Source organism: Pseudorca crassidens, chromosome 7 (assembly GCF_039906515.1).
Source record: "Pseudorca crassidens isolate mPseCra1 chromosome 7, mPseCra1.hap1, whole genome shotgun sequence".
In the NCBI taxonomy this organism is placed as follows: Eukaryota; Metazoa; Chordata; class Mammalia; order Artiodactyla; family Delphinidae; genus Pseudorca; species Pseudorca crassidens.
Window position 1 is genome coordinate 88,029,053 of NC_090302.1, and position 27,222 is coordinate 88,056,274.

Below are 27,222 nucleotides of genomic sequence, written 5' to 3' on the forward strand. Positions count from 1 at the left end.
CGACCTCAAGGGAAGGCGTGAGTGCTGAGGAACAGGAGGGGCAATAGGGCACCAAGATAGGAACAAGATGACTCTTTCACTAGTTTTTATTTGTTTTCTTATACTTGGTTTGTGGGGTGGCAGCAGTTGGACAGGAAAACGAAGAAGGCACCAGTGAAAGGTGATGGGACTCGGAGAGGGGAGGGGCAGAAAGTTCCAGCGAGGAGACTGGGCCCTGAGGCAGAAAGCAAGAGCAGAGGGGCTTGGCGCATCACTGCAGGGCCTGTCATGGGGCCCCGAGCATGAACAGCAGCAGGGGTCAGCTCTGTGGAGGCACAAAGGCTTTGCCAGGCCCAGGTGAGCCTGCAGCCTGCAGAGTCTGTTATGGACACAGAGTCTGAGGAGGAGCGGACGTGGGCTCAGGGAGAGGTGTGAGTCTCTGGATCTCATCGATCCAGTCGGTGAAGTAGGTGACATTGGTGAAGATGCTGGGGTACATGGGATGTCGGCAGTCAAAGTCCCAGCTGGCCAGCCCCATCAGAATCCAGGAACTGGCAAAGTCACAGTAGAGGATCTCCACGCAATCACCCTAGGAAAGAGATGGGAGTTCATGAGGGTGACTGAGCCAGCCTCTAAGAAGACCAGGAAGCAAGATGGGGCTTATGAGTCTGAAATCCAGGCTCACTCAGGTGGACCTCTGTGAAAGTCCCAAAACCAACGTCCCACTGCAGACCAGCCCTATTAAGCCATGCAGGCAGGTACTGGAATCATGCTTTAGGAAGTTCCTGATTGACCCTCAGGACAATCATGGATCTAAACCTATCAACATATGGACCCCTGTGCCCAGCAAGGTCCTGGTGGTCCAGGACAGGGCAATATCCAAGGCCAAGAAGGGACAGCTGCACCATAGGGCCCAAGAGAACTGGTCTGTGAGTAAAGCCTGGCCAGATAAATCTGCTGCAGACCCCAGCTCTTGCAAAACCCTGAACTGCAACAGCACATGCCCACATGGGTCCTCCTCCTTTTTCTTTCATTTAGTTAGGCCTTTAATTTTTCTCTCAACTTCTTAGTTGAGCATCTTCAGAAAATGCCCATACCCAGGCGTGGTGGAGGCAGCCTGTTTTGCTTGGGGAGAAGATGGGTGGTCCCCAGAAAGCTGCTGGAGTCCTGAAATGCTGTCAGGGCAGGACAATCTGGTTGGAAATTCCCTCACTCATCAGCCAAAGTGAAGGTCCCATCCTTGGGGGTGGGGGTGGAGGAGCAGGGGCCATAGTCATGCTTGGTGCTCCTCCACTCACCTGTGCAACACGCACATCAAGCATCCAGGGCAGCCTCCACCTTTGGGCACAGCGGGGAAATGACAAGGCTCTTCTTTTGTGGTGCTTTTGTAAATAAGCCAATTAGCCTGCCACTGTCAGATGTGACCTGTGGAAACAAGTCATGGAAGGGACAGGACAGGAAGGGAAGGGCGCTTCATAGGGTGGAGGCACAAAGCTTTCCTGTGCTGAGATGACAGGCAAGAAACAACATAACTTTCTGATGCAGGAGAAGAGGGAGCAGTAAATGCAGACGAGGAGAAGAGGGTTGAGCCAGGTGCGGGGGAGGAAGAGCAGTGATGTGTGTGGGGCAAGGGGGATAGATGGGACATGGGGTCACAGGGCCTTATGTGGGGGGTTAGAATTGACCCCCATGGAGAACTATCTAGGTTATGTCTAGCACCTGGATCACTCTGCTGCTGTGTGGAGAATGAACCAGTTGGGAGGTAGCTACAGGAGAGAAGGTGAGAGATTACTGATGGGGAGGGCCAGGACAGTAAGAAACAGTCAGATTTGGGGCAATATGTTGAAGGAGGCAATAGGGGCCATCAAATCTGAGTGGTTCTCACCCACGAGGGAGGAACTGCAGACGAGAAGCAGCAGGCTGAGCACGGAGCCCTAGGGTCTCCAGCATTTCGAGGTGGGAGGGGAGGGGACCAGGTGCAGAGCAGAGTAGCTGACTAGTCCTGGTGCCCAGGAAGTGGGAGTGAGACTTGCTGAAGTGTTGAGTGAGAGGAGGACTCAGGTCCACTAGTGGCTCTGGCAAGACAGGCCCTTGGAGATGTTGACCATGTGGTTCTGGTGGCACATGGGGACACTCCTGGGTGGAGTGGGTCAGATTCAGTGCTGCTATGGGTCTTTTGGAGAAGGAAGGCAGACAAACTGGGCAATAGCAGGAGGGAGATGGCTGTTGCACGTTTACACGGGAGCCAGGAAAGGGGGAGACAGAAGACATAGAGCAAGGGAGCCTCTGAGCACCCAGAGCTCCAGGACAGACTGGCTGGGATGGGCCATGAGGCTCAGGTGAGATGGAAGATACTGGGGTGGGGGAAAGTAGGGCTGGCAAGATGAATGGGCTCTAGTCTGATTGATTGCTTTGGCGTTCTGAGTGAAATGAGAAGATCTCCAGCTGACAGGGGTGGGGTGGGGGAAGTGGCGGCTTGATGGAGAGAGAAGGGTACATGCTGTAGCTGGCCAAAAATAACCCTCAAAGATGCCCATCCTCATCAACGGACCCTTTGGCTATGTTACCTTATGTGGCAAAAGGGACTCTGCAGCAGTGACGGAGTTGAGCATCTTGAAATAGGAAGACTATCCTGGATTATGTGGGTGGACCCAACGTAATCACAAAGGTCCTCATGAGGAAAGAGGGAGGCAGGAGGTCAGAGTCAGAGGAGGAGATGTGATGACAGAAGCAGAGGTAGGAGCGATGTGCTTTGGGGACAGAGGAAGGGGCCATGAGCCAAGGAATGCTGGCAGCCTGGAAAAAGCTAGCAAAAGCAAGAAAACATTCTCCCCTAGAGTCTCCAGAAGGAACCAGCCTGGCCAACACCTTGACATTATACTTTTGACCTCCAGAAATGTAAGAGAATAAAGTTCTGTTGTTTTAGCCACCCACATTGAGATGATTTGTCACCAGAGACCCAAGAAAGTCATACACGGGGTCTTCTTGGAGATTGGGAATGTGCCATCATCACCTCAGCTCTTCCGCTCTGTGCTCCCTAGCTGGGGTGCCTTTGGTCCTCCCCACAGTGTACCCACCCAAAGCTGTTCAAGGCCAGGGGAAGGCCTGATCCATGTCCACGCTGGGCCTCAGGGATACATGCAGATGAGCCATGTGGTTATCTACATTATGATGGATTCTGGGCCAGTCTGCAGAAGATGGGAAGGCAGAGCCCCCGAATCAGTGGCTCCTTTAACCCCATCCTTTCTGAGCGAAGTACAGATGCCTTCAGGCGACCTACATGCAGAGGCAGGGCCAAATCCAAAGCTGAACCCAGGGAGCTGTGCGAAGAAAGAAGAGAAAGGGAAATCTCTCCAAGCAGCCTCAGAAGCAGCAGATTAAAGCTCCACAATCAACTTGATGTACCCTGCAATAGTGGAATATATGAATAGACAAAGAATCATCCCAAATTGAGGAGGTGGACTTTGAGAGCAAGATTTATGATTTTTTCCCCTTTTCCTCTTTTTGTGTGTATGTGTATGCTTCTGTGTGAGATTTTGTCTGTATAGCTTTGCTTTCACAATTTGTCCTAGGGTTCTGTCAGTCTTTTTTTTTAATTTTTAAAATTGTTTTCTTAATAATTATTTTTATATTAATAAATTTATTTTATCTTGCTTTATTTTATTTTATCCTCTTGCTTTCTTTCATTCGTTGTATTTTTTCTCGCTTGTATTCTGAGCCGTGTGGAGGACAGTCTCTTGGTGCTCCAGCTAGGCATCAGGGCTGTGCCACTGAGGTGGGAGAGCCAACTTCAGGACACTGGTCCACAAGAAACCTCCCAGCTCCATGTAGTATAAAACGAAGAAAATCTCCCAGAGATCTCCATCTCAACACCAACACACAGCTTCACACAAGGACCTGCAAGCTAAAGTGCTGGACACCCTATGCCAAACAACTAGCAAGACAGGAACACAGCCCCATCCATTAGCAGAGATTCTGCCTAAAATCATAATAAGGCCTCAGACACCCCAAAATACATGACAAGAAATGGACCTGCCAACCAGAAAGACAAGATGCAGCCTCATCCAGCAGAACACAAGCACTAGTCCCCTCCACCAGGAAGCCTACACAATCCACTGAACCGAACTTAGCCACTGGGGACAGACACCAAAAACAATGGGAACTACGAACCTGCAGCCTGCAAAAAGGAGACCCCAAACACAGTAAGATAAGCAAAATGAGAAAAAAGAAAAACACACAGCAGATGAAGGAGCAAGGTAAAAAACCACCATACCTAACAAATGAAGAGGAAATAGGCAGTCTACCTGAAAAAGAATTCAAAAAAATGATAGTAAAGATGATCCAAAATCTTGGAAATAGAACAGAGAAAATGTAAGAAACATTTACCAAGGACCTAGAAAAACTAAAGAGGAAACAAACAATGATGAACAACACAATAAATGAAATTAAAAATACTCTAGAAGGGACCAATAGCAGAGTAACTGAGGCAGAAGAACAGATAAGTGACCTGGAATATGAAATAGTGGAAATAACTACTGCAGAGCAGAATAAAGAAAAAAGAATGAAAAGAACTGAGGACAGTCTCAGAGATCTCTAGGACAACATTAAACGCACCAACATTCAAATTATAAGGGTTCCAGAAGAAGTAGAGAAAAAGAAAGGGACTGAGAAAATATTTGAAGAGATTACAGTTGAAAACTTCCCTAATATGGGAAAGGAAATAGTTAATCAAGTCCAGGAAGCACAGAGAGTCCCATACAGGATAAATCCAAGGAGAAACACGCCAAGACACATATTAATCAAACTATCAAAAATTAAATACAAAGAAAACATATTAAAAGGAGCAAGGGAAAAGCAACAAATAACACACAAGGGAATCCCCATAAGGTTAACACCTGATCGTTCAGCAGAAATTCTGTAAGCCAGAAGGGAGTGGCAGGACATATTTAAGGTGATGAAGGAGAAAAAACTACAACCAAGATTACTCTACCCAGCAAGGATCTGTTTCAGATTAGATGGAGAAATTAAAACCTTTACAGACAAGCAAAAGCTGAGAGAGTTCAGCACCACAAAACCAGCTTTACAACAAATGCTAAAGAAACTTCTCTAGGCTAGAAACACAAGAGAAGGAAAAGACCTATAAATACAAACCCAAAACGATTTAGAAAATGGGAATAGGAACATACATATCGATAATTACCTTAAATGTAAATGGATTAAATGCTCCCACCAAAAGTCACAGACTGGAAGAATGGATACAAAAACAAGACCCATATATATGCTGTCTACAAGAGACCTACTTCAGACCTAGGGACACATACAGGCTGAAAGTGAAGGGATGGAAAAAGATATTCCATGCAAATGGAAATCAGAAGAAAGTTGGAGTAGCAATTCTCATATCAGACAAAATAGACTTTAAAATAAGGACTATTACAGGAGACAAAGGAGGACACTACATAAGGATCAAGGGATTGATCCAAGAAGAAGATATAACAACTGTAAATATTTATGCACCCAACACAGGAGCACCTCAATACATAAGGCAAATACTAACAGCCATAAAAGGGGAAATCAACAGTAACACATTCATAGTAGGGAACTTTAACACCCCACTTTCACGAATGGACAGATCATCCAAAATGAAAATAAATAAGGAAACTCAAGCTTTTAATGATACATTAAACAAGATGAACTTAATTAATATTTATAGAATATTCTATCCAAAACAACAGAATACACATTTTTCTCATGTGCTCATGGAACATTGTCCAGGATAGATCATATCTTGGGTCACAAATCAAGCCTTAGTAAATTTAAGAAAATTGAAATCGTATCAAGTATCTTTTCCGACCACAATGCTATAAGACTAGATATCAATTACAGGAAAAGATCTGTAAAAAATACAAACACATGGAGGCTAAACAATACACTACTTAATAACGAAGTGTTCACTGAAGAAATCGAAGAGCAAATAAAAAAATACCTAAAAATAAATGACAATGGAGACACAACAACCCAAAATCTATGGGATGCAGCAAAAGCAGTTCTAAGAGGGAAGTTTATAGCAATACAATCCTACCTTAAGAAACAGGAAACATCTCGAATAAACAACCTAAACTTGCACCTAAAGCAATTAGAGAAAGAAGAACAAAAAAACCCAAAGTTAGCCAAAGGAAAGAAATCATAAAGATCAGATCAGAAATAAAGGAAAAAGAAATGAAGGAAACGATAGCAAAGATCAATAAAACTAAAAGCTGGTTCTTTGAGAAGATAAACAAAATAGATAAACCATTAGCCAATCTCATCAAGAAAAAAAGGGAAAAGACTCAAATCAATAGAATTAGAAATGAAAAAGGAGAAGTAACAACTGACACTGAAGAAATACAAAAGATCATGAGAGATTACTACAAGCAACCGTATGCCAATAAAATGGACAACCTGGAAGAAGTGGACAAATTCTTAGAAACGCACAACCTCCCAAGACTGAATCAGGAAGAAATAGAAAATATGAACAGACCAATAACAAGCACTGAAATTGAAACTGTGATTTAAAATCTTCCAACAAACAAAAGCCCAGGAACAGATGGCTCACAGGCGAATTCTATCAAACATTTAGAGAACAGCTAATACCTATCCTTCACAAACTCTTCCAAAATATAGCAGAGAGAGGAACACTCCCAAATTCATTCTACGAGGCCATCATCACCTTAATAGCAAAACCAGACAAGGATGTCATAAAGAAAGCAAACTACAGACAAATATCACTGATAAACATAGATGCAAAAATCCTCAACAAAATACTAGCCAACAGAATCCAACAGCACTTTAAAAGGATCCTACACCATGATCAAGTGGGGTTTATTCCAGGAATGTAAGGATTCTTCAATATATGCAAATCAATCAATGTGATAAACCATACTAATAAATTGAAGGAGAAAAACCATATGATCATCTCAATAGATGCAGAGAAAGCTTTCGACAAAATTCAACACCCATTTATGATAAAAACCCTGCAGAAAATAGGCATAGAGGGAACTTTCCTCAACATAATAAAGGCCATATATGACAAACCCACAGCCAACATCATCCTAAATGGTGAAAAATTGAAAGCATTTCCACTAAGATCAGGAACAAAACAAGGTTACCCACTCTCACCACTCTTATTCAACATAGTTTTGGAAATTTTAGCCACAGCAATCAGAGAAGAAAAAGAAATAAAAGGAATCCATATCGGAAAAAAAGTAAAGTTGTCATTGTTTGCAGATGACATGATACTATACATAGAGAATCCTAAAGATGCTACCAGAAAACTACTAGAGCTAATCAATGAATTTGGTAAAGTAGCAGGATACAAAATTAATGCACAAAAATCTCTGGCATTCCTATACACTAATGATGAAAAATGTGAAAGTGAAATCAAGAAAACACTCCCATTTACCATTGCAACAAAAAGAATAAAATATCTAGGAATAAACCTACCTAAGGAGACAAAAGACCTTCATGCAGAAAATTATAAGACACTGATGAAAGAAATTAAAGATGATACAAATAGATGGAGAGATATACCATGTTCTTGTATTGGAAGAATCAACATTGTGAAAATGACTCTACTACCCAAAGCAATCTACAGATTCAAAGCAATCCCTATCAAACTGCTACTGGCATTTTTCACAGAACTAGAACAAAAAATTTCACAATTTGTATGGAAACACAAAAGACCCGAATAGCCAAAGCAATCTTGAGAACGAAAAACAGAGCTGGAGGAATAAGGCTCCCTGACTTCAGACTATATTACAAAGCTACAGTAATCAAAACAGTATGGTACTGGCACAAAAACAGAAAGATATATCAATGGAACAGCATAGAAAGCCCAGAGATAAACCCATGCACATATGGTCACCTTATCTTTGATAAAGGAGGCAGGAATGTACAGTGGAGAAAGGACATCCTCTTCAATAAGTGGTGCTGGGAAAACTGGACAGGTACATGTAAAAGTATGAGATTAGATCACTCCCGAACACCATACACAAAAATAAGCTCAAAATGGATTAAAGACCTAAATGTAAGGCCAGAAACTATCAAACTCTTAGAGGAAAACATAGGCAGAACACTCTATGACGCAAATCACAACAAGATCCTTTTTGACCCACCTGCTAGAGAAATGGAAATAGAAACAAAAATTAACAAATGGGACCTAATGAAACTTCAAATCTTTTGCACAGCAAAGATAACCATAAACAAGAACAAAAAATAACGCTCAGAATCGGAGAAAATATTTGCAAATGAAGCAACTGACAAAGGATTAATCTCCAAAATTTATAAGCAGCTCAATAACATAAAAGCAAACAACCTAATCCAAAACTGGGCAGAAGACCTAAATAGACATTTCTCCAAAGAAGATATACAGAACAAACACATGAAGAATGCTCAACATCATTAATCATTCGGGAAATGTAAATCAAAACTACAATGAGATATCATCTCACACCAGTCAGAATGGCCATCATCAAAAAATCTAGAAACAGTAAATGCTGGAGAGAGTGTGGAGAAAAGGGAACACTCTTGCACTGCTGGTGGGAATGGGAATTGGTTCAGCCACTATGGAGAACAGTATGGAGGTTCCTTAAAAAACTACAACTAGAACTACCATATGACCCAGCAATCCCACTACTGGGCATATACCCTGAGAAAACCATAATTCAGAAAGAGTCATATACCAAAATGTTTATTGCAGCTGTATTTACAAGAGCCAGGACATGGAAGCATCCTAAGTGTCCATCATCGGAGGAATGGATAAAGATGATGTGGCACATATATACAATGGAATATTACTCAGCCATAAAATGAAATGAAATTGAGCTATTTGTAGTGAGTTGGATGGACCTAGAGTCTGTCATACAGAGTGAAGTAAGTCTGAAAGAGAAAAACAAATACTGTATGTGGACACATATATATGGAATCTAAGAGAAAAAAAAAAGATCATGAAGAACCTAGGCGTAAGACGGGAATAAAGACACAGACCTACTAGAGCCTAGACTTGAGCATATGGGAATGGGGAAGGTAAGCTGTGACAAAGTGAGAGAGTGGCACGGACATATATACACTGCCAAACGTAAAATAGATAGCTAGTGAGAATCAGCCACATAGCACAGGGAGATCAGCTCAGTGCTTTTTGACCACCTAGAGGGGTGGGATATGGAGGGTGAGAGGGAGGGAGATGCAAGAGGAAAGAGATATGGGAACATATGTATATGTATAGCTGGTTCACTTTGTTATAAAGCAGAAACTAACACACTATTGTAAAGAAATTATACTCCAATAAAGATATTAACGAAAATCAATTTTTAAAAAGCTGCTCAATGTCACTAATTATTAGAGAAATGCAAATCAAAACTACAGTGAGGTATCACCTCACACCAGTTAGAATGGGCGTCATCAGAAAATCTACAAACAACAAGTGCTGGAGAGGGTGTGGAGAAAAGGGGAACCCCTTCCACTGTTGGTGGGAATGTAAATTGATACAGCCACTATGGAGAACAGTATGGAGGTTCCTTAAAAGACTAAAAATAGAATTACCATATGACCCAGAAATCCCACTACTGGGCATATACCCAGAGAAAACCATAATTCAAAAAGACACATGCACCCTAATCTTCATTGCAACACTATTTACAGTAGCCAGGACATGGAAGCAACCTAAATGCCCATCGACAGATGAAATGGATAAAGAAGATGTTGTACATATATACAATGGAATATTACTCAGCCATAAAAAGGAATGAAATTGAGTCATTTGTAGAAATGTGGATAGATCTAGAGACTGCCATACTTAGTGAAGTAAATCAGAAAGAGAAAAACAAATATCGTATATTAGCCCATAGATGTGGAACCTAGAAAAATGGTACAGATGAACCGGTTTGCAGGGCAGAAATTGAGACATAGATGTACAGAACAAACGTATGGACAGCAAGGGGGGAAAGTGGTAGGGAGGTGGTGGTGGTGTGATGATTGGGAGATTGTGATTGACATATATACACTAATATGTTTAAAATGAATAACTACTAAGAACCTGCTGTATAGAAAAATAAGTAAAATAAAATTCAAAAAAATAATCAAAGAAGGCATACTTCTCACACCCATTTCCTCCTCGACACCATCCTATTCCCTGGCAACCACTAATCTTTTCTCAAACTCTACAATTTTGTCATTTTGAGAATATTATATTAATAGAATAAAGTATGTGACCTTTCGAGATTGGCATTTATCACTCAGCATAATGCCCTTGAGTCCCTCCAAAGAGTTGCTGTATCAATAAACTGTTCTTTTTTTATTGCTGTGTAGTGTTCCTGGTATGGGTGTAACACCATTTTAACCATTCACCTATTAGGAGGAATTTTTAGTTGTTTCCAATCTTTGGCTTTTACAAATATAGCTTCTACAGTCAAATCATGTACAGATTTTTGTGTGGACATAAGTCTTCATTCTCCTAGGATAAATAGCCAGGAATGCAATTGCTGGGCCATATGGTATGTATATATTCCATTTTTTAAAGGAATAGCCAAACTATTTTCCAGTGCGGCTGTATCATTTTACAATCCCACTAGCAATACTAAGAGAAATCCTGTTTCTAGCCATCCTCACTGGCAATACAATTAATTTTCATGTTAGCTGTTCTAATCAACATGTGATTATTCTCATTGTGTTCCAAATTTGAATTTCATTAACGGGTAGTAGTTTTGAACTATTTTAATGGCTTACTTGCCAAACATATGTCCTCTTTGGTGAAATGTCTCTTCATATCTTTTCCCCATTTTCTAATTGAATTGTTCCTATTTTTACTGTTGAGTTTTGATACTTCTTTATACACTCCAGATACAAGTTCTTTGTCAGATGTGTGGTTTGCAAATAGTTTCTCCAAACCTGTAGCTTCTTCTCATCCTTAACAGGGTCTTTAATGCAGGAAAACATTTAATTTAGATAAAGTCCAATTTTCTATTCTTTCTTTTCTGAGTAGTGTTTTTGCTCTCATGTGTAAGAACTCTTCACCAAGTCCTAGGACTTAAAGATTTTCTCCTAGTTCTTGTAAAACTTTCAAAGTTTAAAATTTTACATTTAAATCTATGTTCCATTTTCAGTTAATTTTAATATTTCTTAAAAACACTATCCCTTTTGCATTATATTTCTTTTTAACTTATGTAAAAAAAAAGTTTGTGGTATTGGTATGTGTCTATTTCTGTATTCTCTATCCTATTCATTGAACTATGTATCTATCCTTCCACCAGTACCACACTGTCTTACTTATAGCTTTATGGTAGGTCTTAATATCCTCCAACTATATTCTGCTTTCTCAAAATTGTTTTACTTATTCTGGCTCCTTTGCCTTTACCTTTTGTTCATACATTTTAGAATAAGCTTGTCAATGTTGACAAAAAAATTCTGTTGGAAGTTGACCTTTTATTATGTTGAGTCTTCCAATCCATGAATGTGATATGTCTCTCCATTGATTTAGGTCTTGTTTTGTTGTATTGTACAGATCCTCTATTAAAATATTTATAATCAAATATTTCATGTTTTGGAAGCATTGTGTATGGCATCGTGTTTTTAGTTTTGGTTTCCAGTTGTTCATATTTGGAAATATGATTAATGTTTTTGTGTTGATCTTGTATCCTGAGACTTTGTTAAAGTAATTGCCACTTATTAATTGCTTCTTAGAGATTTCTTGGGATTTTTCTATGCAGACAGTCATGCTATCCATGAGTATGGACAGTATTATTTCTTCTTTTCTAATCTGTGTGTCTTTCTTTCTTTTTCTTGCCATGCTGCACTGGCTAGTACCTACAGTACTAAGTTGAAAAGGAGAGATGAAAGAGGACATTCTGGCCTTCTTTTGAATTTAGGAGGAAAACATTCATTCTCTCACCATTAAGCATGATGTTCACTGTAGGTTTTTTGTAGATATTCTTTATTGGGTTGAAGTAGAGCCCTTCTATTCCTAGTTTTCTGATAGTTTCTAACATGAATGTGTGTTGAAGTTCATAAAATGCTTTTTCTTCATTAATTGATGTGGCCACGTAGATTTTCTTCTTTAATCTATTAATATGGCAAATTACGCTGATGATTTTTGAATAGTAAACCAAGCTTGTGTTCCGAGAATAGACTCCATTTGATCAGAGTGTATTGTTATTTGCTTCCTTCTTCATGTGTTGATATTATTGTGCAATTTTTTTCCCATTTCCGTGTGTGAAAGCTTAGATTATTGATCTGAGACCTTTCCTCTTTTCTATTATAAGCATTTAGTGCCATTCATTTCCCTCTTAATAATGTTTTATCTGGATCCTTCCACATTTTATGTGTTGTATTTTCATTTTCACTCAGTTCTATTTATCTTAAAAATTTTCCTTGCAATTCCTCTTTAACCATGGATTATTTAGAAGTGTGCATCTTAATTTCCGAGTGTTTGGAGGCTTTCTACTTCTCACTCTCATTTTTATACAATTTAAAGCTTAGATTTGGACACAGTGGAATAAAATGCAATTATGTTTGTTTAGTTACTTTATAGAGGTTCTTCAAATATCACTGGAGTGAAGTTTTGAAATATTAGTTTTACATCTCAGTCTTTTGCACCTGTAACCATAAGAGAGTTCCCTAAAAATATGTAACCCTGGCTGTTGGAGCCATGTTTATCAGGGGAAGTTCACAGACACAGGAATAGTGGGGAGTTTGTGGGTCCCCACTGCACACTTTTTTCTGGGCCAGAACACAGGGATTCAGTAGGGATCCAGGGTCCAGGAGAGGGACCCAAACTTTGGACTCTGCTGTTTATATTGCATAATCAGAGAAGCCCAGGTCCCGTGTGGGCAGGGAGTAGAACCAGCACTGGGACACACAGGACCCAGGTCCAGTCCCTCTCCATGGAAAGAGCACTCTGGATGAGGGAGGCCCAGCCTCTCTCCTACTGGTCAGGGCTGATCCAAGCTGTGGTTGCAGCTGTACTGCTCAGTAGGCCCATGGCTGTGTCACCAGCTATGACAGCCATAAGCCCTGGCTATGGGTAGTGTCCATGAAGTCTTGAGGAAGGCCGACCTTCGTCCTGCAGAGAGCCAGTCTTGAACAAGTTAGCCCTGCCCTGTCACTACTTCAACAACCAAAATTTTCATTACTCTTTCTCCCCAACCCCACTCAGATAAAAGCATAGTTTCTCATGGGGTTGCCAACCTTTTATTTTCCAAATATTATCAACATCATTTCAAAAAAGAAAGGACATTCGAACCCCAATTAACTAAGAAGCACATATTGCAGAATAAGCTCGTTTGCCCTAAAACAAGACCCTTAGCTATTTCCATGGATCATCCTTGATTTCTCCATTATGCTGCTGAGTAGTGCAAAGTTGGTGCTCAAGAACTCCTTGGATGATGGTGTGCTATCAACAGCTGCTGTGAAAGAATGAAGCTGACACCCTCGGTGGCTATATGGGCAGAGGAGTTGAGGAGACAGTAGGTGATGGCTCTGTGCTGTCAGTGAGGGCTGTCCTCTGCCCGCACCCCTTTTAATCCCTTCGTATCCCTACCACCTGAGGAATGAAGGCAGTGATGAATTACTGGCAGAATTGCCCTGTCTGATAAGAGGGTCACCTGCAAGCCAGAGGGCCCAAATCCTCCCTGGAACACATCACTCCCTACCCACCACTTAACAATTCCCTTCAAACAAAGGTACAAATTTATAATAGCTGTACCGTTAAGATACGCAGTCTGTGATTCGTAAAATTGTGACTCCTTTCAATTTTCCTTTCGGATAATTGTGCCCTGTTCTTGGAGAAACATGACATTTTGTAGGGAGAACCCAGGCCAGGTGGCCAAAGTCTCTGTCAAGTCTGTTTCTTCAGCCAGTAGTTTGATTTCAAGTGAGGGTGTTGGAGATGAGTGCACCTTCACCATGATAGCCTTTCCCTGGTATCACTGGCCAAGGTTCCCTTTGGTGAATAAAATGTACAAAAGGTTGCCCAGCACCTGCCTCGCTGCTGCTCCTGGGAGTAGGCACCTCTTTTGCACACCCTGTGGATGGTGGTCCTTTCTCTGATTCTGTGAATGTGTCACTTGTTAAACTACTATATCTTGAGGCCTGTAAACTATTATTTCTTGATGTCTGTGCAAGTTTCAATTATGAAATTTCTATTTCATTCTTCTTACGGATTGAAAAACACTAGTGAAATGCCTCATCTTACAATCTATGCTCCTTAACATTAACCCTAGTCTTCTTAAAGTCCTTGGTCTTCCTCTCTCGGAGGCTTCCTGGGGCTTGATTCCAGTGGGCTGGTGAGGTGGACACCACTGAGCTTGACAACATGCCATACTCCACCCAAGCCTGGAGATCTCCGGTGTCTGGGGGAAAAGGCAGGGGCAGTGAGACAGGAGACAAGAATGGAGGTAAATTCAGGGGTAAAGCCCAGGGAAGAGTCCATATGTCAGTTGCAGGTCAGCTATGTGCCCTCTGTCCGAGAAGACGCCCCTCAGTGTGGGATGACCAGCTGCTCTCAGAGAGAGCGAGGCTCCTGGGCCCGGCTTCTCATGTGATACTGGGCGGATCCTATGCACAGAGGCTGTGACCTGCAGGGGCGTCTATCAGCACCTCTGCAGGGGTGAGGGGCCAAAGGGGGCCATGGGCAACCTCTCCCAGGAGAAGTCACCTGTCCTGGAGCTGGGGCATCAGTCCCTCAGACCCACACCATCTACCTTTCTACCCGGGTTCCAAGCCCAGCAAGGCACCATCCTGACTTCCCCAGTGTAGGATTTCCCCAGTGTGTGACAAGCCAGGCTGTGGCCACCTACCCTGAGGGCATAGGTCAGCAGAGCAAAGCCCATCACTGCCCCCTGGTGAGGCAACTACAACAGAAAGGTGAGCTTTTGAGAGCAAGGGTCAGGTGTCAGGGAGGAGAGGCAGAAACCTAAGAAGGGACCCATCGCCTGAGGCCACATCCTTGTCCACCTCTGTGGGGTCAGTCAGCCTCCAGTGTCTGCTCTGAGGTCACAAGACCCCACAGTACTGGCCATCACAACCACCTGCCTCAGAAGAAAACAAGAGGGCACGAGAGCAGGAGGCCCATATGAAAAGTGTGGTCCGATGAGGAGGTGCTCCCTGGACCAAGTGAGAAGACATGGCTTCTCAGGGCACAGCTGCCCCGAGACTCAGCATAAATGTCTGGGCTGTGAGCCCATTGATTCTGGGAAGGGGACCAGTACAAGGTGAACAGATGCTCCATACTTTGAGTCAGGCAAGCCAGGAGCCAAGCACTGACAATCAGCCTGCGTTACACCCTCATGTTTCACAGGGCAGGAGCCTCGGGGGGGATGGGGCCTGCCCTGAGGTCACAGCAGAGAAGGTTTGCTGCTGGAGGGCCATACACAGGACAGCTGTATAGAATGTGATCAAAGGCTCTCTGGTGCTTCATGCCATTCAAAACCAGGGGCTCTTAAGCAGCCCGAGGGTAAGATACCGCCAAATCCTTGCTACAATTTCTGAGCCCATCCTCAGATCCCAAATTTTGCACAGATTGCCAAAAGTTTCATGGGCTTCTGGTCAAGGACCCGATTCATCTGGACTGCTCAGTGCACAGCAAGATTGCCAGGACAGGGCCTAGGGATCTTGCCCACACAACCGTCCCTGACATTTGCTCCTGGAGAACCACCTGCCCAGCTACCGACATGTCCTCCTTCCCGCTAATCAGGCTAAATGCAACTGGGAGAAAGGCAACACAAAAGGAGGCAAATGTGGAAAAATAAACCCGACAGTGCTGTCTCCCCCAGCCAAGACTAAGAGTCCATGAGTCTACCCACTGCACTCACCTGAAAGCCCCCACACATCACAAGGAGCACAGAGAGCACACAGGCCATCAGATACACCTGACCTCAATTTCTCCTGAGAGAGCACTCAGGGGCCTCCCTGGGATTTGGAGGTGTCAACAATTCACTGCATTGTGGCTTATGCCACAGAGCAATTTTGAACAAAGATTATTGTACCAGTAAACTTTAAGCACTGCTGTAAGGCCAATCACTTTACGTTAAAAGAGAAAGGAATTGGGACTTCCGTGGTGGTGCAGTGGTTGGGAATCCGCCTGCCAATGCAGGGGACATGGGTTTGATCCCTGGTCTGGGAAGATCCCACATGCCGCCGAGCAACTAAGCCTGTGCTCCACAATTACTGAGCCTGCGCTCTAGAGCCCACGAACTATGTCTACTGAGCCCGTGTGCCATGACTATTGATGCCTGCGCGCCTAGAGCCCGTGCTCCGCAACAAAAGAAGCCACTGCAATGAGAAGCCTGCTCACCACAGCTAGAGAAATCCTGCGCACAGCAACGAAGACCCAATGCAGCTAAAAACAAATAAATAAATTAATGAATTTTTAAAAAGAGAGAGAAGAATGGAATATTTTAAACAGAGACATATGAGCCCTTTAAAGGGCAAAAAAATGTTGCTTGCAGCTTTTCAAAAGGGAAAGGAAACAAAAAAATGACTGGGTTTGCTGTTTTCCTTGAATTTGTCTAGTACTAGCACTAGATAATATTGATGATCTTCATGCTTGATCACAAACAACATGTTGCTGTAATGTTCAAACTTTTCGTGAAACTTTTTTAATCTCATGATTTACTCTGGAACAATTGTGTTGACATAGGTACTGATGGTGCAAAAGCAAAGGTGGCAGAAGTGCTGGCACCTTAACCCAAATCAAGGAGTGGCACCAAACTGTACTAGTTGGGCTTGTATTCACTATCATACACTTGTATTACCAGTGCCAGTTCCAGTTAAGAATGTTCTGTCTTCAACAGTAAAAATGATTTATGTTAGTAAATCTTGACCATTGAAATTGAATATTTTATAGTATATGATGAAATTCAACATACAAACATCACACATCTGTATATCAAAGTGAATGGGAAAAAGATCAGATATTGACAAAGAGGAAGTGGATGACATGGATGATAGATGTGAAAAATTAACCAAAATGTAGCACAGAAAAGAAATGGTCTGAAATTATGAATGAGAAATTTATGGACCTAGAGTCTGCTGGTGGCTTGATTTTGGACTTTGCAGCCTCCAGAAGTGTGAGAAATAAACGTCTGTTGTTTAAGCCACCCAGTCTGTGGTAGTTTGTTATAGTCCCTTGAGCTAAGACATATTTTGGTACCAAGAAGTAGCAAATACCTAAATATGTGGAAGTGGCCTTGGAATTGGATAGTAGGTAAAGGCTGAAAGAGATTTGAAGTGCATGCGAAAAAAAAGCTGAGATCACCATAAATGCCTTTCAGCCCTTACCTATTAAAAGTGATTCTGGCGGTGGCTCAGAAAGAAAAGAGGCACACTGGAGAGGAAATCTCCATCTTTGTAGAGAATACAGAAATAATCATGAACAGATAGAAATATGGACGTTAAAGGCTATTCTGGTGAGGTCTCAAACAGAAATGAGGAACACGTTATTAGAAATTGGAGGAGAGGCAAGTCTTATTATAAAGTGGCAAAGAACTCGACTGAACTGTGTTCTAGTGTTTTTTGGAAGGTAGACATTGTGAGTGATGAAACTGAATATTCATCTGAGGAGATCTCTGAACAAAGTTTGGAAGAAGTAGCTTGGTTCCTCATCACCGGTCACAGTAAAACTCATCAGGAGAGAGAGAAATTGAAGACCAAATTGTTAAGCAAAAAGAAATCAGAACATAGAGATTTGGAAACTTCTCAGCCTATCCATATTTGAAAGTGAGAAAGCCTGTTCTGAGGAAAACTCGAAGGGTGTAGCAGGTGTGCTATTAATTTGATTTGTCCTCTCAGCAGAGGCCAGGAATAGAGAAGGATTAAACCAGCAGGGACACTGCCAGTTTGAACTACAGGGGACAGAGAAAGCCAGGCAGAATGAGGGAAGGCTGTCAGAATTCTTGGATTCTACAGAATGGGAGACTAGAGCAATTCGGCTGTGAATGTGTACTCCTCTTGAAGAAAAGGGAAGAAAGACCCCAAAGGTGATTCCGAGGTCATCGGGTCTGTCAATCCCACCACAGGCCCAGGGGGCCTCAGTTTAAAAATGTGATATTGTCGCCCTCACAGAGAGTCATGGTGTAGGTGGAGGCCCTACAGAGAGCTGCAGTGTGGGTGGCACCCCACCAAGCTGAAGGAGTGGGGCTGCCCCACCGAGCTGTGGGGATGATGTTGCCACCCCAGTGGGCCTGGAGGGCAAAGCCTCAAACCAAAGAGGATTATTCTCCTACCTTAAGATCTAATGGGATTGGCCTTGCTAGGCTTTGGACTTGCTTGGAAACTGTCATCACTTCCCTCTTTCCTATTTCTTCCTTTCAGAGTAGGGATGTCTATTATATGCCAGTCCCATCGTATTTGGAAACACTTAACTTGTTTGGGTCACAGATTTACAACTACAGAGAAATTTTGCCTCAGGATGAATAGTACCTCCAGTCTCACCCATATATGATCTTGATGGTGTTTAGCTCAGACTCTGGACTTTAAATTTTACAGTTGATGTTGGAATGACTTAAGGTTTTTGAGGATGTTTGGATAGAATGAATGTATTTTGCATACAATAAGGAAAGGAATTTTGGGTACCAGGGGCAGAATGCTATGGACGTGTATCCCCCCCACCAATTCTTATGTTGAAGCCCTAATCTTCAATGTATTTGGGGATAGGGCCTTTGGGAGGTAATTAGGTCATGGGAATGGAGTTTTCATGATGGGTTTAGTGCCCTTAGAAGAAAAGACACAAGAGAGATCCGTCTTTCTCTCTGCCACGTGAGGACACAGTAAGACAACCATCTGAAAAGTAGGAAGAGAGCTCTCACCAGGAGCTGAATATGGCACCTTGATCTTGGCCTTTCAACCTTCAGAACTCTTAAGAAATTACCATCTGTTTTTCAAGCCACCAGGTCTATGGCATTTTGTTACAGCCGTCCAAGCTGATGAAGACATAGAGAATATATAAGATGGTCTAATATACATATATCCAGGGTTCTAGAAGTAGAGGCAGGAGAGAATGAATAGAAGTAACATTTGAAAAAGATAATATTATGTTCTAGATGAGATGAAGAATGTGGTATCACTTAATGAAGCAAAATAGATCACATGGAGGATAAATTTTTTTAACCTGAAACTAATCACACGTCAAGAAACTGGAGAACACAAAAGACAAAAGACAATCTTAAAAAAAAACAATTAGCAAGGAAACTGATCACCCACCATGAAAGTGTGTACTGATGGCATAATTTGAAAAAACAGTAACAAAAGCCATATTGGATGGAATAAATATTCAAAGTTCTGAAAGGAAAAACTTTTCCTCTGGAACTGATTACCCTGTCACATTATAATTTATAAAAGTTCACCAACAAGGGAACTGATAAATTATTATTAATGTATGCATACAATGCAAAATTATAAATAATTAAAAAATTAAAGAACATCTAATATATCCATTTTTCTTAAAGTAAGAATGTTGAAAGAAGAAGCCAAAGGCAATATGATTTACATGACACCATATATAACCCAAAATATAATTATTATACATAATTGTGATTACCTACAGCTGTGCTAAAAGCATAAACAGTTTTATAAGATGGATATTTACCAAGTTCTTGATGGTGGCTATCTTTCTCATTGTTGGTGATTGTGTAAAATGGGACAACCCTTGTGGAAAACAATATGATGTTTCCTCAAAAAATTAAAAATATAACCACATGTGATCCAGCAGTCCCACTTCTGGGTTTGTATCCAAAAGAATTCAAAGCAGGATCTCAAACAGATATTTGCACACCCACATTCATCGTAACATTATCCAAAATACCCAAGATGTAAAGAAACCCAAATGTCCATCAACACATGAATGGATAACGGGGTCTATAAATACAATGAAATATTTACTTCTTTGAAATAAAAGGAAACCATGTCTCATGCTACAACATGGATAAACCTCTAAGACATTATGCTAAGTGAAATAAGCCACTCATAAAAGGACATCTCATAGCCACTCACATGAAGTATCTACAGTAGTTAAAATCATAGAAACATACAAAGGTGATTGTCAAGATCTCAGGGAGGAGGAGGGCGAATTAGGGAGTCTCTGCTGTCCCAACCCCCGCCTGGGTCCTGAGGAAGGAATCAGAACTCAGAAGCAGGAGAAGAGGCTTTGGCCAGCAGGGAAGGGGGGATGAGGCCCAGGGCGGGTTCACAAAGGATCAGAGCATCTGAGTGCGTTAGGAGGAAGGGGCTTCAGAGGTGGGCCAGCACAGGCCATGACGGGGGCTAAGCAGGCTGCAAGGGGGGGCAGTTCGGGGAGACAGCCGGGGTCTGCTCCCTGCCCCTCATTGTTGGCTCGTCTCACCCTTATGAGCGGGTCATTTCCCCTGCTCTGATGATTCGAAGTCTCTGCCAGCACCCACAGGACGGTGACTGAGGCCTCCACACTCCTCTGCACGGATCCCAGCTCCCACCCAGATCTGGGGCCACAGACACCTCTCCTCAACCCCTGCTGCTCCTGTGAGCAAGCTGTTCTTGTGAAATGCGGTCATAGTTTGTTAGGAGGAACCGTTTTATATGGGAATACAAATCAGTGTTGATGCCAATACACACACATGTCCAGCCATGGGTGGAAAGGGAAGGGACAGTAGTTCTGGGGTGTCTTTGCACACCCATAGGCCCCTGAGGCCAGTCTCCACAGCCACAGCCAGGTGGGTCCTCCTCCCTCAGTTGAACGAGATGCTGCTGCACAGAAATCCCACAAGTTCCACAAAGGGGCCCAACTGTCATTACCCTTATACACACCTTTCACGGGTGCCCCATGAATTTCCCCGCACCCATTCCCCTTGTTGCATCCTCATTGGGATTAAGAGGTAGCTGCCTCCACCACTCTGCACATTGCAATAATCCCAGTGGGACTAGAGGATGCTCCCGCTACGACGAGGCAGACAGTCCTGTCCCCATGGCCAAGACTTTTCCTCTCTGGTCAGGCCACCCACACAGAAGACCCTGGATGAGCGGGGGGTCATCCCAGCGCCGTCGCCTGGCCACTTCACGGAAGCAGAGAGAAGCTCCATAATGACAAGGGCTGTCTCCAGGCTCCATCCTAGAAACTGGTGAGTGTCCAGAGGGCTGAAAGGCACAAAAGCAGCTCTGCCTCCCCAGAAGGTTCTGGGATGCAGAAGATGGTACAGAGGCCCCAGAAGGCCCCTAGCCAAGCAGGCTTTAGAGAAGGGGATGATGAGGGGGTCCCTGGGGAAAGTGAGAGCTGTGCGTTCCCAGGGGCAGCCTGAGGAGTCCTTGTCTATGTGGAGGAAAGGTTTGGCCACCTGTAGATCCAGAGCTCCTGTGACCTCCCTCATCTTTCCTTCCTCTCTGGATCGCTCTCTGTGGAGCAGCGCAACACGAACAAGATGACAGTGGCCTGAAAGCATTTCCCACCAAGACGATCTTTATTCATAATTGATATACGTCACTCCAAAGGTCCTGCTCCCACCCACACCTGGCCACACCCACCTCCCCCACCTCCCTCACCCCCCAAAATCCAGCACCCCCTCCCCACTCTGGTCGTCCTGCCCTCCCTTCCTTCCCCCCACATCATCCAGGGTCAGCACTGGGATGACAAGGAGGCCCTAGGCTCCCCTGGGGGCCACCCTGGAGGTCCGGCCCAGCTGTTCCCTACTGCCTGCAGTGCTTCTTCTTCTTCTTCCTTCTCCTCTCCGTGACAAACGGGTCACGATTTCTCTTTCTCAGCCGTGAGGGGCGATCCGGCCCCAGAGCCAAGGCTGGCCTCCCAGACACCCCGAAGGCAGCCAAGGGGATGGGCAGCTTCTCAGCACTGGCTGGGCGTCCACACAGAGCCCGCTTCCTCGACTTGGGAGCGGCTGGTGGAGCTGGGCTGAGACCTCTTCTCTGAGGGGAGGGGGCGTGGGGAGCACTCTGGGCCCCCCAACCTCCAGGGGAGGCCAGGCCTGAGGCATGGGCAGGACTCTGGGACAGACTGAAAGGCCGCATTCTGTGCTGAGTGCCCACGACGAAGATCATCCCAGGGAGCTTCACCTTGTCCTCACCGGACCCGTCCCTGGGCCCTCGGGCCTCCCGAACAGGAGAGGCCTCTCTGAGAACAGACGCGTCCCTGGGTCCCCGTAGAGGGGCAGTGCGCCTTTGACCCTGGGGAGGGGAGGGCGGTCCGGCCCGGAATGGAGAGACCTCCTGACGTCCTCGAGAGGGAACAAAGGCTTTGGGCCTGCACAGGCCAGTGTCTGTTTGGATGAGCCTATGAGGAGCCTCAGAATCGATCTCTGGTGCGCAGGCTTCATCACTGACCCCTGGATGGGGGTCTTGGTCGTGCCTCTGGGCACCTTGGCCGGCGTCGGGCTCAGAAGGACTTGAGCGCATTCCGGGTGCACTGTGACTCGGGGCTGCCCGCACACCCTCGTCCTCTTTCAAGGCCAGGAGTCGTTTCTGCACCAGCTGGTAGGAGGGAGGAGGACCGTGTTGGCTCCACACACACGTGTGAGAGGAGGAGCCCTGGGCAGTGGGATAATGGCCCTTGGGGGAAGGAGGGGACGGGGGACCCCAGGACTCGAATCCAAATACAGACACTGTGGCATTCCTGCCATCCTCCTGCACCTTATTCCCAGCTTTGTGCCCTTCCCTCCCCTCCCGGCTCCCCATCCTCTCCTTCCTTTCACCCTGCACTGCACCCACCCAAGAACGGGCCCTTCCCCATGCCAAGTTCCCAGGCAGGGGAGGGATGGACAGCGCCAGGTGGCCCTCCAGTTCTGGGGCCCTACCTCTCCCCTGTTCACTGGGGTCCCTCAATGCCCTGGTCTTCCTGGGTGTCCCTTGTCTCCCATGTTCTACCGGGGATCCCTCCCTCCTCTGGCTCCCCTGGGTCATCTGGGTTCCCCTGTCCCCTGGATCACCTGGAGTCTCCCTCCCGTGGGGTCCCCTGGCTCCCTGAGTGTCCCTCTCCCTCCCCTGGCTCACTTCTTCCGGCGTGAGCCCTTCCTCCTGCTCCAGCTCCTCCGCTAGGGCCAAGAGATCCAGCTGTGGGTCTGGGGAAAGCAATTCTGCCAGGAATCGAGGGTGAATGACTGCCTCCACCTCAGACAGAAAGAAGAGGCTGTGAGCATCCTTGGCCAGGAGTGGCCTGTGAGACAAGAAGACCCGAAGGGGAAGTGAAAAGCAGAGACCCACCCCACTGCCCTCCACAAGGCGGGGATGCTCAGCACACACACACACACACGCGCGCGCGCACACACACATGCACATACACAGTCACACACAAAAGAGCACATATACAGAGGCACATACACAGACACACAAAGGCATACACACTGACAGACACAAACACGTACACACATACATCTGTGTAAACCTCCCCTAATACCAGGCTCAGGATCAAGGAGCTGAGCTTAAGTCCCAACGGCCTGAGCAGAACCCAGATCTTGGGTGCTGAGTGTCCCATGCCCTGGCATCTTGTAGACCCCAGGCTCCAGGCCTAGCCTACCTTGGTGACAAAGTCCTCCTGGGAACACAGCTTGTCAATGTAGCTCAAGAGGCCCGGGTCCGAGTAGATGCCGTCCTCTTCCTGCTTCAGCTCATTTCCATCCTCTCCACCTTCCGCATCTGACTCGCCTGTGGCTGAGTGGACGGGCCCCACCAGCGCATCCATGATGTCCATATACTCCCTCACAGCCTCGGGGGGAATCTCCTTGGGTGCCTTGGGCTCCGGGGGCTGCTGGGACTTTGGGCGGGAGGGCTGGGCCCTGGGCCCGGACATCCTGGGAGCACAGGCTGAGGCAGAGCGGGAGGAAGGGAAGGAAGGTGAGGGACTCCCGGTCCACCTCCTGACCACCGAGCGCACATTGGGGTGAGGGCATTGTTTGGGGGACATTGATGTGGGTGTAGGGGGGTCAGGACCACCTGAAGCCTCATGCACTGTTGGAGAGGGGAGGTAAGGGGGGCATCTAGGAGAGTCACAAGTAAGGAAGTGGAGAACCTCCAATTTTCTAGGGGTCTCGCCATCAAGCCCACTTCCTAGGCAGACCTTGTGTGGGGTCCTTTGACAGGGAGGTGTGAGAGGAGTTACAAAACTGACCAAGTCAATACCCAGCAGTGACAGAGGGCAGCTGAGACCCCACGCCCCCAACCCCCCGTCTCGGTGTCTGTTTTGGTTGAAAGACCAATGCCCCTGTCTTGAAGGAAAAGGATCCACATGGGGACAGTGGCCAACCCTAGGTCCCTGTTACCTGTGCCTTCAACACCAGTGGGAACCTGGGTGCCTGGCTGAAGGCCCACTTTCGGGGCTGGGGGCCCCCGAGGATCCAGCTTCGGTGGGGCTGGAGGAGGCAGGTCCTGCGCGCACTGCATCCACTGCAACATCTGAATCTGCATCTCCTCCTTGGCCTCAAATTCCATGAACCTGGGGGGTGACGGAGGCACAGGCCACCCTGAGAAAAAGGCCTGGGTTCTGGAGCCCAACAAAGGCAGCCAAGAATGAGGGATTGGGAGAGGATGTGCCTTGGGGTTGTCAAGGCCCTGTGAGGTGCTGTGCACAGCAGAGAGCTGCTCCTGGAACTGAGACAAGATCTGGGACCCTTCCTGCCTCACCAGCACTGGAGGACATTCAACAGCCTAGACCCAGGTCGCTGAATTGAACCAGGTCAACGGGACACGTGGCTGACCCAGGGGGCACCCTCGTCATGCCCCCCGTCCCCATCCAGAACCACATGAAGGGCTGACAGCCAGAGGCTGGAACAGGCATGTGTTCCCCACAGAGGTCCTTGCCCGAATCCAGGACCCTGGGCTGGGACTGAGAGTCCTGGAACATAGACCTGGAGACAGGGCCCAGGAGAGGCTGGACGATGTGGGTGCTGAGCTCAGAGGAGAGGCCTTCCTTTCCTCTGAGAGGCGCTCGTTGGTTTGCTTTTCTTTCTTAAACCAAGGGGATTACCACGGAGCAAACAACGGAAGGGCCAGAGACCCTTGGGCTGACGACAGGTGGCTTCCCCAGCCTCTTCAGGGATGCCAGTGTACCCACTCAGGCCACTTTTCATGAGGAGAGGGGGTCCCAAATCTATGTCAGTGGCCGCCAGCCACCCACCACTAAGGAAGCAGCAGGCTGGCGGGTGGAGCTCTTTCCCCGGCTCAGCCCATATGGCCAGAGTTGGACCCCAACTGGACTCACAGCGTCACCCTGCCCCATCCTGAGACCTTCATGTCAAGGCAAGGGTAGGTCAAAATCAGGGGAGGGCAGAGCTCCTGGTGGAGGAAGGACAGAAGACCGAAGCTCTGAAGGTGAGGGAGGGGTTTCTGGAGGACAGTAGGTCTTCTGGGCTGTGGGGCCTCTGTTCTGGGAGACAGCCCTTCTTTGTCCTCTCTGATGAGCATCCCCATGGCCAGACACTGCCCTCACCCACTCGCCTCACCCTCCATGCAGCCCCTGGGCCCAGGACGCTGACTCACTTTTCTGCTATCTCATAGTAGATCATCCGATCAAAGTTGCTAACGCGCTGCCATTCCTGCACGGCCCTGCACAGTCCCCACTCCAGCGTCATGGTGGGCTTCAGGCGGGCCAGGGATCGAAGCACTGGGCTGTAAGACCTTGGCGTCAGTCTCCGTGCCCAGCCCAGCCCCCACCTGCCTGACCCCACCCACCAATGTGGACCACACATCACTCAACGTAGCATGACTGAGCAACTGGAGGGTGAGAGGCAGGTGTCTGGGAGGGCAAAGACAAGCCTTCCCGGCTACTGCTGTCACCGCCTCACACTCACTCGAGATGACCATCCACTCCCAGGCTACAGCTGGGACACTGTGCCTTGGGGAGCTCTTTTCCTCTTCAAGGCTGCCTTTTCATAAGGAAAATCACTATCATCAATGAGACGTGGCATGTGCCAGGCCATCTGCTAACACTCCATAGATTAGCCCAAGGAGTCTTCTGCCCGGTCCTCAGAGTGAAGTGTGACTGTCCCCTTTTTACGAGGGACCGGAGGTTTAGGATGGAAATGCCTGCCAGGCTCACAGCTCTGGTGGGAGAGAGCCCACGCCCTTAGGAGAGCTCTACCATCACCCTGTTCCTAGTGGAATTCTCCACAACAACCAAGTCGAGCCGTGCATTAAGCGCTCGCCTGGGCCCTGCACTCCTCCCCCTCCTCCGAAGTGACCTCCCTCCGCCATGTACATCAAGTCCTGTACGAAAGGAGATCGCACCACGGGAGAGTGCGGCATTCACTCCTTGGCTCCTCACCTTACAGCACGACCCTCTCTGACTGCAAGTCTTCAGTCCATATTACCATGAGAATCATGGAAGAGCAAGTTGGCTAGACTCTCAGGGTGGTGGGGTCAGTTGAGATGAGGCACATTTCAGTCATGATGTCATGGCCTGGCAGGCTCACCCATATGACCGACAATGTGCCTTCTCATAGCATGGACATCGCCCTCAGACCTTGCTTCCAGTATCCCTAGAAACCTAACCTGCGAGTCCATCCCCAGGTCCTCTTTATCTAAAAGCTCCAATAAGCTCACGACCCCCTGAGTGTTCACTCACATGAGAAAGCAGGACAGAGCTTCTGCATCAGGACTCTGGGGAAGGTGTCTCCGCGCCAGTGGCTTGAGGCGCTGCCAACGTCGGAAGTTACTGTACACGCTCTGGGGGTTAGAGCAGTCACCCTGCGAGGCGTAGGGCTGGTTGGTGGCCAGGCTGCCCTCCCTGGAAGTGCCATGTGGCCAAGGCCCAGAGTTCACTGGGCGAATGATGGGGACCAGCTGGGCAGCTGGTGGTGGAGCTTGAGGAGGAAAGCCTGGGGTCCAGCCTCCCTTGCCAGCCTGAGTAACTCCAACAGCTGGAGCAGTCACAATGGTCTCCATCGCAGGGTTTGTTACGAATACGGGTGCAGGACATGCAGCACTCCCGCTGAGGGCCCCTGGAGCGCTCCAGGTGAGGGGGCCCTGAGTTATGATAAAGGTCTGAATCTGGGGGGCCTCCACTGGCCTCCCTTGTGACCTGACTTGGATAGTGAGGTTGCAGGCCCCAGGGGCACTAGGTCCACAGCCACCATTAGCCACCAAAGGCGTCGTGGGGAAAGCTGGCAGCAGCTGGCTGCTGCCAGGAGGGAATGCTGGGGTGATGGGAGGTGGCAGGTGCTGCCCCCAGGGTGGCCAGTGCTGGGGGCCAGGAATGGGTGGAGGAAAGGGCACTGCCGTGAAAGTAGGCAAGGAGTCACCGGGGTTCAT

At 46.5% G+C, this 27,222-nt stretch overlaps 1 protein-coding gene across 1 annotated transcript; it reads right to left on the reverse strand.

Annotated features, from left to right (window-relative positions):
* Positions 1-361: 361 nt before the first annotated feature.
* LOC137228372 (NUT family member 2G-like) lies at positions 362-27,222 on the reverse strand. Its single transcript, XM_067745484.1, has 8 exons — positions 26,537-27,222; positions 25,453-25,581; positions 24,237-24,409; positions 23,495-23,781; positions 22,972-23,088; positions 21,662-22,452; positions 20,345-20,459; positions 362-568 (listed from the first exon to the last, which is right to left on the reverse strand). Exons 1-8 carry the CDS (start codon positions 27,220-27,222, stop codon positions 362-364), a joined length of 2,505 nt encoding a protein of 834 aa, XP_067601585.1.

Coding starts and splice junctions, on each gene's coding strand:
- LOC137228372 (XM_067745484.1), bottom strand. CDS start 27,222: ATGAACCCCGGTGACTCCTTGCCTACTTTCACGGCAGTGCCCTTTCCT. Junction 20,460..21,661: donor AAGAAGAAGCACTGCAGGCA/GTAGGGAACAGC, acceptor CTGTGGCCCCAG/ATCTGGGTGGGAGCTGGGAT. Junction 569..20,344: donor GAAATGACCCGCTCATAAGG/GTGAGACGAGCC, acceptor TCTCTTTCCTAG/GGTGATTGCGTGGAGATCCT.